The sequence below is a fragment of the Varroa jacobsoni genome, unplaced genomic scaffold, assembly GCF_002532875.2.
Source record: "Varroa jacobsoni isolate VJ856 unplaced genomic scaffold, vjacob_1.0 scaffold_797, whole genome shotgun sequence".
Lineage (NCBI taxonomy): Eukaryota > Metazoa > Arthropoda > Arachnida > Mesostigmata > Varroidae > Varroa > Varroa jacobsoni.
In genome coordinates, this window is record NW_019213699.1 from 214,584 (window position 1) to 229,155 (window position 14,572).

Sequence of the window (14,572 nt, forward strand, 5' to 3'; positions counted from 1 at the left end):
AAAGAGTAAGGGGATCGAGCCAGTTCAGATAACTGACCATAACCGGGCGATTTAAAAAAGCTTTAACTTTATCCTATAAACAAACGTAATGACAAACTGATCAAAAACAAAAATTTACCACATAACTTTCGCATCGAGCAGAAGGATTTCATATAGCCTAAAACTACACACTGGGATAACGTAATCATTGCGAAGAGTTGATTCGATAATAAGACGAAGTAGTCAGTGATCAAAAATTATACAGCAAGGTTCTTCGTCTCTGCACCACCTAGGTGTTAAAGAGTATTATTACGACTGCTTACTAAGCAACTCAAAACAAGTCGCTATATAATTTCTTGCTTGGTCTTTCTTATTTGATCTGTACTGTAAAAAGAAGAACGGAGGCATACGAATGAGATAAAAAGATGCTGTTTAAGAGACGACGAAACAAGCGAACCTGCTGATGGATGTTACTCCGATAATATAACAATGATGATAAGTAAAACAATTATATATATATATGAGGACATGATGATTGGTTCATGACATAATGCTAAAATAAACTCAATATTACCATGTATGTAGAGAACGAAAGAAAGAGATCACATTCAGTAATGCCACCTCTGCAACCAGCCTCTGGTTTTCCGATAGACGCAACACGAACATGGAAAGGACGTGAGAATCTCTACTTACATCGAGAACAATGTGTCTGCAAACTATGTAATTGTCGAAATGGATCGAAGTGTTACATGGTGAGTAACTGTAGTTTTGGTTTGTACTTGAGAACTCTATTTGTCTGTTAATATTAATCCTCAATGTCGCTTTTTGGCCATCTACATCTATTACGCGTCCATTTGAAGCCAGAATGTGGCATTGGACTACATCGCAATATCCGTTCATAAAAATTCAATGCATATCGTTCTCATCGGTATGTACCACTGCAACATTTACTACAAGAAGCTCACAGCGAGCACTGGCAAGAGTGCACGCGGGCACAATTAGATCAAAAGCGTTCCAAAAAAAATCAACACATATAGCAAGTGCTATTATATAGGCAGTAAAAATAGTCAATAATTTATAATACACGCTAATAATCAGCGACTGACATAGAAGAGTATCGTGAAGTGCGGTGTCTATCGAAACCATCATAGAACAGTGGAAATTAGCCCTATACGATCATAATCAATCCAGATCAAAGTAGTATATCAAAAAGAATTTACTTCAATTTCATTGATAAAAGTCTTGGTTGCATTACCTGAATATGACTCAATAGAATTGGTATTTTCACTCTACATTACTCAGCTGTTATTTGAATACGAAAGCGATGGAGCTCGTTGTATCTTCATTCACGGCGTTACCTGACTTTTCTATTTTTTTTTTCTAAGCGCCCTTATGGTGTTTACCACTAACGCTTTGCTTTTGTGAAGCTGTAGTCTTTATACAGCTTCGTGTCATCTTCAGTTTCGGCCTGATATCTGTTGTCGTTGTTGGATAGTACTGGCTTGGGTTTGAGTCATGGCGCTGATCAACCGGTTCATAGTCCCGAGAATCGACTGTTCTGGAGGTTCTCGACAATCGCTGTCTTCTCGCTTCGTTATCCTTGGCATACGTGCACTTCGGCAGTACGAGAATCGAATGAGACTCTTCGTTTGACTCGACTGTCGTCATGACGAACAGTCGAATAGATAATGACAATAATAACAATCATATACATCAGTACGGAAGTATGAGGAACGTTGCATGCCCAACTAGCGGCTGCTGAAGACTGCTTTTTGGCGGATAGCACCTGATGGCTTACAGGTGGAAACGAAAGCGAATCGCAGTCGCCTTCAGCAGAGGTTGTGAATTCTACGGTGTGAATTCGATTGACAGCAGTGCTAGGTAGAAAAAGAACCGTCTTCTGACTGATTGACTGCTGCGCTAATACTAACGCTAGCGTCGACAGCAGTAACGACAGCAACGATACGACGGTCGGTGTCTTGACTCAAGGTGAAGACACTCACCCTGTTGGTCGGTCGAGACAGGCATCGCACTCCGATCAATCGGTAAAATCCACCCAAATGCAGAAGGACCAGTTTGGACCAAAAAGTTGAAGTAGTGGAACAGAATCAATAAATGACCAGAGGCAGCCAAAGCCGCGGCAGCGTCTTGACGAAACATCACACATCAGCATCAACCGAAAATCTTCTGTTGTAATCGCGTTCGCTGTTTGATGACCAGCGATTGGCCGTTGGTTCGCCGTGGTTGACGTGTGTCCATTAGTTTGTCAGGGCCGATCAAAAATCAAGTCAAAAAACAACAGACATGCATATACGCATTCAGACATATGGACACAAACAGAAAAAGAGTAAGCGAGCGAGCCTATGGCGAAAATGTGCTAAGGTGATCACAACGACCAGCCAGTAAAGCAAAGCAGTGCACTTATTATATACTGCCCGCTTTTCCAATTTGACCGTTCGCAGGCTTGCATTCGCTCGCAAATAAGGCTGGCCGGCTATCCCCCACTGGTCACTCACACCAATTCTTAGATCGATTCAATGATATCCTCCAGCTGCCCAGCTTGTGTCATATATTTGAAAAGCTCTCATCTTGAGCAGCTCGCTTTCGACGACGATGGCGAAAAGCACGCAGTCCGCACTCGTCAATGACATAAAATAATAATCCGTCTCGTTCTTCTCTGATTGTGTTGCTGCTGACCGCAAAAAGAAGACCCCCATTGAAATCCCAACACAAATACACAAGCAAAACATATGCACGCTTCGTTGAACTAATGTTTCAACGAGAAACAACCGTATCAACAAATGAAATAGAGATTCAGAAACAGCAACAGCTGATTAAAGCATCTCTGGTCGCATGTGCATACATATCTAACAAGAATACATAGGTCAAGTTTAGACATACACACATATACTTATATGCTAGAAAAGACAGATACGGATGCGCAAGCTGGCAGGGGTAATATAAAAAAAAACCCTTACTATGTAGAATAAGACGTTGCCGTTTCATGTGCATCCGGCGGACAAAAAGATAAGAATATGTTTAGCTCAGTCGGGAACGCATAGATGATAAAAAAAGAAGTACCCCCCCCCCCCCCCCATAATATCTTCTCGGCCCACTCCTTTCCACTCATAATGATGATGTATTGTATAGTTTTTTGATAATATTAATATAAATAATAAAAGTAATATTTATTTGTTGTCATTGTATCCCCCCCCCCCGCTGTGTAAATACTTGTCGTGAGGTGGATGGTCATTACCAAAGTTTAATAAACGGGTTATTTTGGTCTTACAAAAAGAAAGTCTTGCATTTTTTATTTAGATAAGTAGATAAGTTAGCATTATCGATTACGCAGCGGCAAACTTTAGTTCGGTTGATTGTAATCTTGCAGTAAAAATTTCATCCACAGAGAAAATACATTAATTTCAATAAGATTTGTTTTCGAAATGAGTGTATAAGTAATAATTAATGTAATTATAGAATTAAAACAGGTACATGCTGTCTTCCCGGTTGGGAACGGCTTTTTAAAATAAGAAGTCACTACTTAGCTCGAAATCTATGCAAACAAAACGATAGCTTGAAGCTAACGCGGCACCTCAATTTGAAAAACTTACGGTTTTAGGATGAAACTTGTTCTGAAGGTAGCCAGCCCAGGTATCCTTAATTATGAAGTCACTGGTAGCCGACTTCCCGCCGCCCTCACCTAACTCCTCACTTTTTGATGAACGAGCTAGAGGTTCGGCTTTGTGGATTTGCATCGTTCCTAACGCATACCACGGTACACGAGGTATCCAACAGCAACGGATATTTTCGCATTATTAGCAACTGGTGTGATTAATTCAATAAGTACAACATACGGACTATCCTACTCTGTAAAGAAAAGCTCAGATGAAAAATCTTGTTGCCAATTAAAGATCTCATTCACCAATTAAAGAAAATCCTAAATGCATTTAAAAATATCAGCCGTTCAGCCTTTGCAGAGATTATCAAGTTCTAAGATATGTCCAAGGTGATCTATTTTAAACTCAGAGTGGCATGTTTGAACTCATATAAGTATTTATATCTGATTAGAGATCCAAGCTTGAATAGATTTTTGATTTCCTCAGCTACCGCCACATTGAGGAACTATTCATGGAAACCTTCTCACTAAGCATCCGTTTGTCACAGCAAGCATTAAATAGCAAGTTTTTTTTTAGTCAACAGATAAACCTCAACATTAGAATAGACAACAACATGTAACCTACAGTCAGACGATTGCTGTGTTTTTAGTAAACCATCAGAAACTTCTCTTTGTGTTTTCTAAGTATGCAGCCAAAGAAACGCTTATTGAAAAATAGATAAACTAGTAAATTCTTGTCCGTTGCTTCATGCAAGTATTCCAAAACTGTAAAACAGAAAATTTCTACACACAGCCGTATACTTCACTTAATTCATTATTCCATAATAAATCAAAACAGTTAGTTTTCTAAAGCCTTGTAGGAGTTAGCGAATGGTATAAAATTACATTCAGACCTTTGCCGCTACCTTTTTTATACAAGAACAACGAATCTAGCTATATGAAAAATGTGCATTACCGTCAGTGTACTAAATTAATCACAGCTTAGAGACATTAAAACCGTTAAAAACGCCAAAATGGTATCACAATTTAGACATATGTAATGATATCACGCTACTTGTCTCTAAGTTCCACAGGATTTCGACTTAGTGCTGGTTACTAATAAACCCGTTATTTATTCACATAGGTTGTGTAGTGTATATTGTTGTCCACATCAGTACCATGTCGAGGATAGCGAAACAATTACATTAAAGCATACACAGGAAAGTTATAAAAAAAGTGGAAGCGTTCCCTTTCTTAGATCATAACTAAAAGGGTAACACCGATGTATCTAGTAGAAGGATATGTACTTGATACTTCGTTATTTTTTATAGTACTGAAAGGTTTGTCATTGTTTATTCAGAGAAATCATTTCTCAAGCATTTTCGCCACAACAATTCGTAGTAACTATATAGAACTTGGAACAGTATGTGGCATATTTTTTCGTCAGCCATTGCCTGTAACAAAATAGGAAATATTTAGTAAAATAAGCACGTCGCGGGGAAACTTACAATGACTCACTGGTCGAATGTATGCTCGCGCCGTAACGAAAAGACTCTATAGGAGAACTTTAATAATGCAATACTTTTAGTTTTGTTTATGCTGAAAAAAAATAGGAACGGTGCCACAGTTTAGGCCTGGAGTACTTTAAACAAATAACAGGAAAAGTTTCATACGCAGGTAGAGAAATAAAATAGCAGAAAACTAAGTATTTTAATCACTTATATCTTCCGTATATTTATCCATATCGAATCACTTGCCAACGATCAGCAAAGTTAGCGTAGGGATGCATTTAGGGCAGCTATGAAATGCTTTGTACGCGTTTTTTTTTCTTACTTTCCGCTACTTGCAACTTTTCCGCTTTTACGTAAACTAAGACTGAAGCCATTAATCCTAGCCACCATTACCATAGTTCCTTCGCGTATTCGATGCCTAAGACACCGTAGTTTTTGTGGCTAATATACAGCTACTCAAAAAGATTTGTGGGAGAGACTCCTATTCTGTTTGCACTAGAATCCCGAGAAATGACTAGCAACGGGTCTACCTATAGCCACGCAGAACATTAGCTTTTCTAGTGCAGTGATTACTTAGATTGCTTTTTATAGTGTACCTAAGAAGTAAAAACACCAAAGGTTCCACCTAAAATCCCAAGGGTACCAAATGCATTCAGTTTCATCAAGAAGTCCTCGAGTTTATATTTTTAGCTGTTTTCACTAGCTAGGTTTGCGTTACATTCACAGGCTATTGAATCACAGAATATTCCACATATCCTTAGTACATAATTCAACTAGGTGTTTTATAGCTGGAAATAGCTGAAACCAGACTTGTAAGTAACACGACAGATCATTAGTATAAGGCCATCTGCAATAGGTTGTCGTTATGAGCGTTGATGAGAATATTATTATTCTGGTTAATTGTGAACTATCAGTAGTTTAATTTCTTTCTATTATTTCATGTTTGAAGATAACGCCCTTAGAAACACCAAAATAACCAACAAATGTGTTCCATGAATAAGTGTATTAACTATATTGTTGAAAAAGCTATTAGGTTGTAGCTGTTAGAGACACATCGGTCGTCACTCGATGTTACCTTTATTATAAGTAGCATTTTACTTCTAACCACGCAAAATATTAGGTATTTAATACTTCTACGCCTTGACAGTGTCCCAGGAATAGAGTCAATCTTCATTTAATATAGTATGTGTACACTTTTTTAGAATAAACATTTAGAAAAGGTTCAAGCTTTGGTGATAGAATCAATAGGTTACCGACCCTATCTATGACAACGACCACTAAAAATTGGCCGAAGGCCTCTTGATTTGCCTTTCAAATATGTCTCTCAGAGGTCGGTCGACGGCCAACTTGTTCCCGTGCGTCCAAAGAATTAATCAGCCAGCACTGAAAAAAGCTTCGTAATCACATTGTAAAAAATGAACTCCAACGTATTACGGGTGAGATGAATCTAAAGTTGGTCGAACGCCCTGACAGGCATAGAATAGGCTGATGGAATAACTGCAAAAATAGTAAGAGCTAAGGGGATAGTAACTGCCACGAAATAACTGGTGGTCATAGTTCACGTTAGCTTGACTGTGATATAGAAAAAAATATTAAATTACCGACGAAACAGATGCATACCGAAGCCCGCTGATCTGTCTATATATAAGACGGCTCTCACAATGCGTCACACATCCTAAGATGTCACAAGACGTGAGAATAAACAGAGATTCTGCTACGAGTTCCAAAATGGGGCTAGAAATAAAGGCGAGGCAGCACATAATTTTATAAAACCTACCTTAATAAGATATGAATTATCTCACTCAATTGAAACGTGCTCCTTGTAAATGCCTATTATTGAAATCGGACCACTAATTCTCCCATTTTATCATCTAGAATAGGAATTTTTTTCTCGAGCAATACATCCTGAACTGTGTTAGAGTTGCATCGGACAGCTGACCTCTAGCACAAAGTGCACGTGTTTATTTAAAGGTTCAAACCCAAGAATTTCACGCTCACGTATTGGGTAAGCAGATACATTAGCATAGCAGCATCACCGGGACTAGTATCTAGGTTAACGAAAATATGTAGTAATATTGGCCGACATAGCAAAATGTACCGATTCATATAGTCCCAAAGAGTTGAGAGAATATCTCCAATACAAGCTTCTCATCATTTACGGGTATGACATGTTTATCTATTACGCTTATTATAGTTGAATTTGGTCTCCTTATTCACCAAACAAGCAAACTAGTACCAACTTCAAGAAAATGTTGAAATTATTTGAAGGCGACACTCGTTGCGTCAACTAAACCCTACGGATTCTGATCCTTAGCTTTAAATACTACTAGCAGTTAGTTATCATGCGAGATTAAACTATGTCGAAACGGCGCTGTTTTTCTAGATTTCACACTCAAATGAGTTTATGAGCAAAATAAGGCTGTATATGGAAAACAAGCTTTAAATACCGAAATAGAAATTAATGTTATCATTCTTTTATCTCGCCTCGTTACGTTAATATTCTGCCACATCATCATCGACTTCCGCATCGGTTACGACACCGGTTAAAGGTATGTGTTTACAGCTATGTTTGTATAGAGTTTTTTCTTAAATGATGGAGCTTACTATATAACTACCAAACAAATCAACAGCTGTATAACACTGTGATACGTAAAGGCACCCAAATGGCGAAAATAAGTCACATTAACGGCCCTTATCTTGTAGAGATGCAGTAATGTATAAAAAATACCACTACTAGGTTGGCAGCAGCGTAATAGGCTCGTAATATATTCTGGAACGCGACCTAACCTAATGCCTATAATACTCTATACTTTTTCTAGAAGTCGATATTTGTTTTAGCGCAATCCATTTTAATTACATCGAAAACGGCTTTTACTACGCAAAATTTCGAGATTGAGATTAGTTCAGATGTTTCTGTTACTCGCAGTGCAAATCCGGATGGCATCAATTGATTCCGCATGCCCAACCTAAGGGGTAAATACATTTATTAAAATTCAATTGGTTGGCAAAAAAAAACATGAATTTATAGAAAGAAACGCCAATTAGAGTATTCTACCTTATTCTAACATATTTGAATATAGCTGTTCATTCAAGGACATTTAGTTCCTTTACCCCTCAATGGGGTCCGGGCAATTGATTGATGCACGTCGGATTTTTGAGAAGTAACAGAGTTATGTAAAAACGACTCTAACCTCATCGTCCTACTGTAAATTTATCGCAATGTTGCTCCTTTAGTTACTCCATGAACATGAATATGGAATTTTTTCAAAAGTTAGTGTAATCTCTGCGATGTTACATATATATAAACCCACATACTAACACGCATTCACACGACTTCCATATGCAGCCGTTTAGGTACAATCGATACCGTAAATATAAATATTCTTCCATAGCTTTTGTCTATTGATGCTCTCCGAAACTTTTTTCGTATCTTTTCTGTAATGCTGCAAACACTGAGATCACTTCTTTCTTCATACATACTATACGCTATTATTGCCAATGTTAGGCCACCTATTTTTTGGATTTCTGCGCTAGAGACGGACTTGAAACAAGACAAGAAATGCTCTCAAACATCCAACTTTATAGGGAAGTCATATACCGGAAAGCTGTTAAGAGGTAGATTCTTAGATGAATCGCTAACGACATCGACTTACCGTCCCAGAATTTGTTTTCTTCATCTGCGGGTCCATCGTACGCACGGTCAACTGGCCAAGCCGCCTTGTGAGTACTGCCTTTGAGATCAATAAGCACTGCACGCGGATTAAACGTTACTTTGTTTTGAAGGTTTTGTCCCTCTCTGATGAGTTGCAGAAATTTAAGAAAAGACAATTGCGTGTTATAGTAGTATATTCATGATAATGACTGACTGGGCAAACATACATAATGAGCACATTCTTATTGCAACATGGTTCACTCTGATTTCAATGTGAATTGTGCTAACATGAATGTGTACCTATCAACAGAGAAAACGGAGAATAACTTACCTATAAAAAACGTCATGGTTAAACTCATGGCCAAAAGGTGCCTGCTTCGTATAATAAAAGCAATTTGCTTGAAGATTCCACAGATGAGAACAGGTAAAATTCGAGAATGTCCCCAACTGCAATGTAATCACTTCACCATGGACCATAGTGGTAGGGCTCACAAAAGTTCTGGAATTGTAATAGAAGATATTTTTAATTTGATGCTTTTCAAACTAAATATTTACTACTTGCCAGTCACACCAACCTGATTCCCGACAACTATAGCACACTTACGAATAACTACCACAATTTCAATAAATTAATGTTAGTGATCTCTCCTATTTTATAAGACCACTTTTTAGCTTTTTAGCTAGTCGCACATTTTTGTTTCGCACAAGTTTTGTTTTGCAACAAAAACAGCCATTCGTAACACACATAATTATTCAGTTTGTCTACTGACTCATACTTAGATCACATTTTTTTAAATAATTTATGCTGACATATTAGAATGTCAAAGTAAAAACTATGTTATTTTATCAATTAATTGCTCATCAAATTGGTACTTCACTAGCTTTAGTTTTCTGTGTAAGACGGAAAATATTTTTGTAATATATACACCAGTCTATAAAATCCTTGCCTGTTTTCCCTACGTCGTTATATCTTGCTTTGTAATAGGTGAGATACCACTTAGCACCTTAGTCGTTGTCACAGCATCATTTCCTAAGTAAATAAGTAGAACAAATAAATCCACTGCACGAATCTATTAGTCTTAACTGCACACTGTAAGCAACATCACTTGTCGCTAGATAAAACCGCGCATGCTGTTCCTACACAAAAAACAACAGAAACCTATACTTCCGCACTTTACTTTTGTTTGTCCGCAGATTACGTTATACAACGGATCTGCTGCCTCCTCTCTAAATGAGGGCTGCTTTTAAGCGATTCGTGGCTAACGTGCTATCTTGTGGAATTGTAGGGTTATATCATTTCAACATCGAACGGATTGAAGCTCCGCGCGAGCCTTGGTCCACAAAGCGAGACCATGGATCTTAGGCGGCACAGCAGACCCGGTGAGTTTCTATACGAAGAACTCTGTAGTTGCCGTCCACGTCATCCTGCTCTATTATACGGAAGAGAGGCGACCGTCAAGCCCATCCGGCATACAGTAGTTTATAGCATGTAATCGACAGCTTAACTCATATTCATATCGAAACATCGATGCCAAATGTTTTGAGTTTCTTTCGTCATTGGAGTTGTACGGCTTCGCCAGTTGGGGCCGGTCCCTGCCCAGGGAAATCAGCAGTGAAGGAACGTATACATATGCAGCTTAGAAGAACGGGTGTCCGCAAGATGCCTGATGAAATTTAATGTTCAAAAAGTTGTTACCTGTTGTTATCGAACCGTAAACAGTAGTATTGTGTTATAACTCTGCTTTGTTTAGATGGAACAGCTGTAGATCGGAACTAGATGAATGCTTTGCGTGCAATCAGACTGACACGCGTTTAGTAGTCTCGAACGTAAGTCTAGTACCTAATTGCTCTGTTCTCGTATGATGGCGGCCCATGAAATAAACCAAACCTATATAAATTATTTTGTTCGAGAACAATGACGATGAAAGTCCCACTGAACTGGTGAGAAAACGAACATGCCATTTGATTTTTCTAATTTATGGCGTTGGAGTAAGGTTGTGGATATATCAAAGTAGTGTTCAGTTGTTAAATATATTATGTAGTCTCCGATTGGAAAGTCTGTTCTGAACTTAGCCTTCATCACCAAGTTAAGCTAAAAGCAGGTCGTTGGTGCTTCGTAGTTACTGAAATAAATAGCAACAACGTGTATGTGTCTTAAACAGTGACCGCTTTCATTGCTTTTCTGTTACAAACAAGAGGTAGGCGTTTTTCTCATTCTATAAATTGTTCGTTACAATAATTGCATAATTGTATGATTACTATTAAGTAAACACGCGAGATACGTAACTTAATGGTCCTCATTTGTATAATAACGCTTCTGGCGTTTTTTTTTTTGCAATCTATAATAAAATTTTAGGCTCGCGACAGTATATGCAACCATCTCCGGTGCTGGGACCTTCACAAGCGCCTCGGTTGTTTGAGGATACGTCGACATATGGGAATCAGCCGCCCGTGTCAACGCCCTACGCCTCCGCTCCACATGCTGCGCCTTCCGGCCTTCCTTCGGCATCCAGCCAACAGGAAGGCGGCTGGCAAAGTTACGACATGGAAATGATGGCTGAGTATACTCCGACACAACAATCTCTACCGCCGTATGACCCGTTTGGCCAACCACAACAGCATGGGTATGTGTGGACTTCCAGTACGATCGTAAAGCCAAAAAAATGAGGAAGTAATAACATTTCTTTTTCTGGTTAATAATGCATCATGAGTGCTAGTGTTCTAATGATTCTCTGCCCTCATATCAAGGTAATGAATAAATCGTCTCTCTGTTTGTCAGAGAATCAGTTCCGTAGGGACACGCCTTACTTTAAAGGGACGTGTTGAAGGTGACAGACATAAAAGCTCTTTGAGAACGATGCTTAACTTAAAAAATCAGCTGCCTTGATCAAGTACTAGAATATAGGGAACAACTTATTTCAATTCTAATATGCAACTGTGATTCCAATATACAATTTTATCTATAATACCTGTGAGTTGGCTTGCTACATCGTCGATGTATTTGCGGTTTTATGGCATATATAAGTAAGATATGGATCTTGTTGTATGATGTTTATAGAAACAGAAGTGCCAACATGAATTGGTCAAATCTGGGAGTCCCTATAATGTTGAACTCTGTCTTAATAGAGTGTTGATAATAACTACATAAGGCAAAGATAGATGCTCTGTACGCTTGTGTTTTGCAGATTTAACAACAATCCAGCCATGCCCACAGGAATAAACATGCAGAATCCTTATGGTGGACCAAACATAGCTGGAGGGCCCCTTTCAACTGGAGCTCAGATGGGACAGTCAGGGCCTCAGCAACAGCAGCAGATCTTCAATCCTCAACAATTCCTTAATGACCCGATGACTTCAATGGCCTTCCATTACGGCAACGCAATAGCTGGTCATAGTCGAGAAATTGTAAACGAAAAAATTGAAAAATATGTGTCTATTAGCAAACTCAAGTAAGTAGAACCAAACATCTTATGTTTTTGGATAATAATTGAACTATTAATAGTCATCTTGGTCCTCCATTTCGGTCAATAAGGTTAATTACAAAATGTATAGTTTATACATTTTGTAATTAACCTTATTTTACATAGATATACTTTAAGTTGATGATTGTTCAGAGTCCTCTTCCTTGATGTAGATTGTAACTTAGGATCTATTATAAAGGAGACCGATAGCAGCCGGCAACTTTATTATCAGTCAAATAATGTAACCTTGGCTTAATCTCTTGCTGTATTTCATTACAGATACTATTTTGCTGTTGATACGTCTTACGTTTCACAAAAGCTTTTCCTTCTCCTCTTCCCATTCATTCATAAGGACTGGGCACCGAAATACAATCAGGATGTACCTGTGCCCCCTCGGTATGATGTCAACGCTCCGGACCTTTATATCCCTAGTGAGTATATATATATACCTGGACACACACATACGAATATACAGATATATAAATATATACAGATAAACTTTTATGGAGAGATTTTTTCATCTTCTGGTAGTTTTCGTATTTGACATGATGTCCATTGAAACTTTTCCTTCAATCAAAATTGTACGTTAATATTATTTAAAAAGATTATAAAATATTATTAAAGAAAGTATAAAAGATTAATTTCGGTACATGAGAACTTTCAGTTCCAAACTATTGTTACGGTCACTTCTAATTTGTTTTACCATTTGCTTTGTCAGCTGAGTTGCAAATGTGACCAAAGCGGCATAACGTTAGATCATGCGTATCTTCTTTGTATTGTTCTTTGTAATTTTCATATAGCGATGGCTTTTGTATCGTACATTCTGCTATCAGCCTACATGATGGGCTTGGAGGATAGATTCTCTCCGGAAGTGCTAGGTGTTCAGGCAAGCTCTAGCATAGCTGCAATGACGGTAGAAACCGTAATCATAATGGCTGCCCTGTACGTGATGAATATCAACACCTATCTGAAGTTCTACGATTTGATTGCATTCTGTGGATACAAATTCGTAGCTATGTTGGTCGTACTTCTTACGTCGCTGCTTGCAGGTATGACAGGGTACTTGCTAGCCGTAGCATATTGTTCGGCTACCCTCGGATTTTTCCTCGTAAGTATATGCAAACGCATATATACATATATATAATATCGGAGAAGCTGCACAGTGGCACTTCTTAAATAGGCCGTCCACTTAAGGTTATATAGTACCATTGTAAAAAAACTTTTTCATAGAAATCGAGCTTCTCCTCTTGGATTGTTGGACGCATTCTAAATTGGTTTTTGATTGCATATTATTAATTGTATCATTAATCCCTTCTTAGTAATTTTCTAATAATAATGTTATTATTAGTTAGATAAACATTGCGAAACCTATTAGGTGCGATGAAATCGAAGGTTCACTCGTGATCTTTTTGCCCATATTTTCAGTTGAGAACCCTACGCATCGCCTTTCTGTCAAACCCTGGCACGGGGCATTTTGGCGAGGGGTCCCGTCGTTCACTGTACGTCCTTCTTGCCGTGTGTCTGTTCCAGCCATTTGTCATCTGGTACATGACTCATTCACTACTGCTGGCGACAGCTAAGGGTTCAGCTAGCCGTGCGACTGCGGGTAGCTAATAATAGTAATAATAATAATAATGGGCGAAGCCGTCGTGCGAGAGCAATGCGCAATAAATAGAATTGCTCCCACAAATGTTAAGGTAAATGTAGATCAATTTTTTTCGAGTGTTAGGTATGAGGCCTCTATGAGCATGCGCTCGTTGTGTGTGCCTCCGCTCTTTTTGTAGATTTATTAAGATTTACTTTCTTTGTTGATGATGTTCATATGAGCGTATGTTATCATTGTAGAGAAAAATAGAGTGGCGACTGATCGGAAGGAGCTGTACGGAGTTCAATAGAGGCGGCAAAACGCACGTCTACAGTAATGGCGAAGATGCTGGACGAAGACGTTATCTGTACTCAAAGTATGGGTGCGACGAAATAGGGAAAAGAACCCGACCGAACAGTACGTACGACGTGGGAAGGTAGCAAAAAAAAAGGTAGAAAATGAAAGTTTTATGTGCCACCTACCCATCGATGAATTTCAAAGACGACGATCGATGGTTGAGTCGCCGCGCCATTGGGAATAGGAAAATGTTATTGAGAACAGCAAACCAATAAGTAAACAAGTGCAGCGTCTGATATGTATATTTATATTTGAAATAAATAAGTACAATTATAATGTGATTTTTTAATAGAGTGAACGTGTTTTCGTTTTTCGAGCTGCGTCCAACTGGCTTTCATGCGAGCTTTGTGCGTCAAGCTTTTTAGTAGCAACGACTTATGGTAACTGCGAATTCTGTCGTATTAGTCTTGCTTGTTCGAACCGCCATTACTG

At 38.5% G+C, this 14,572-nt stretch overlaps 2 protein-coding genes across 5 annotated transcripts in view; one reads left to right on the plus strand and one right to left on the minus strand.

The window, feature by feature from the left end:
• Nucleotides 1–9,862, minus strand: part of mst (misato mitochondrial distribution and morphology regulator) — a 57,089-nt gene extending 47,227 nt beyond the window's left edge. Inside the window, exons 1-4 of one of the 2 annotated variants that reach the window (XM_022839398.2) lie at nt 9,742–9,862; nt 9,069–9,236; nt 8,739–8,881; nt 3,591–3,739 (exon numbers count right to left, since the gene is read on the minus strand). In XM_022839398.2, coding sequence (XP_022695133.1) covers nt 3,591–3,739; nt 8,739–8,881; nt 9,069–9,214 — 438 coding nt within the window. In that variant the 5' untranslated portion in view covers nt 9,215–9,236; nt 9,742–9,862. Of the gene's footprint in view, nt 1–3,590; nt 3,740–8,738; nt 8,882–9,068; nt 9,237–9,684 lie in introns of both variants that reach the window. The other variant, XM_022839397.1, reaches the window with a different exon arrangement.
• Nucleotides 9,863–9,961: 99 nt separating this feature from the next.
• Yif1 (Yip1d-interacting factor 1) lies at nt 9,962–14,433 on the plus strand. 3 transcript variants are annotated; one of them, XM_022839401.2, is made up of 7 exons: nt 9,962–10,117; nt 11,094–11,361; nt 11,923–12,186; nt 12,478–12,629; nt 12,999–13,306; nt 13,624–13,895; nt 14,044–14,433. In XM_022839401.2, the coding sequence occupies exons 1-6, from the start codon at nt 10,090–10,092 to the stop codon at nt 13,810–13,812; spliced, it is 1,209 nt and encodes a 402-aa protein (XP_022695136.1). In that variant the 5' UTR covers nt 9,962–10,089; the 3' UTR covers nt 13,813–13,895; nt 14,044–14,433. The 3 variants fall into 3 exon arrangements, with proteins under 3 accessions (XP_022695136.1, XP_022695138.1, XP_022695137.1); XM_022839403.2 differs by lacking the exon at nt 9,962–10,117 and adding an exon at nt 10,229–10,564; XM_022839402.2 differs by lacking the exon at nt 9,962–10,117 and adding an exon at nt 10,585–10,678.
• Nucleotides 14,434–14,572: the final 139 nt, after the last annotated feature.

Bases quoted from the DNA above. Each gene is read 5' to 3' on its own strand.
- Yif1 (XM_022839401.2), top strand. From the start codon at position 10,090: ATGGATCTTAGGCGGCACAGCAGACCCG. The intron at 11,362-11,922 runs GTATGTGTGGAC...TGTGTTTTGCAG, and splicing joins GGCCAACCACAACAGCATGG to ATTTAACAACAATCCAGCCA. The intron at 12,630-12,998 runs GTGAGTATATAT...ATTTTCATATAG, and splicing joins TCCGGACCTTTATATCCCTA to CGATGGCTTTTGTATCGTAC.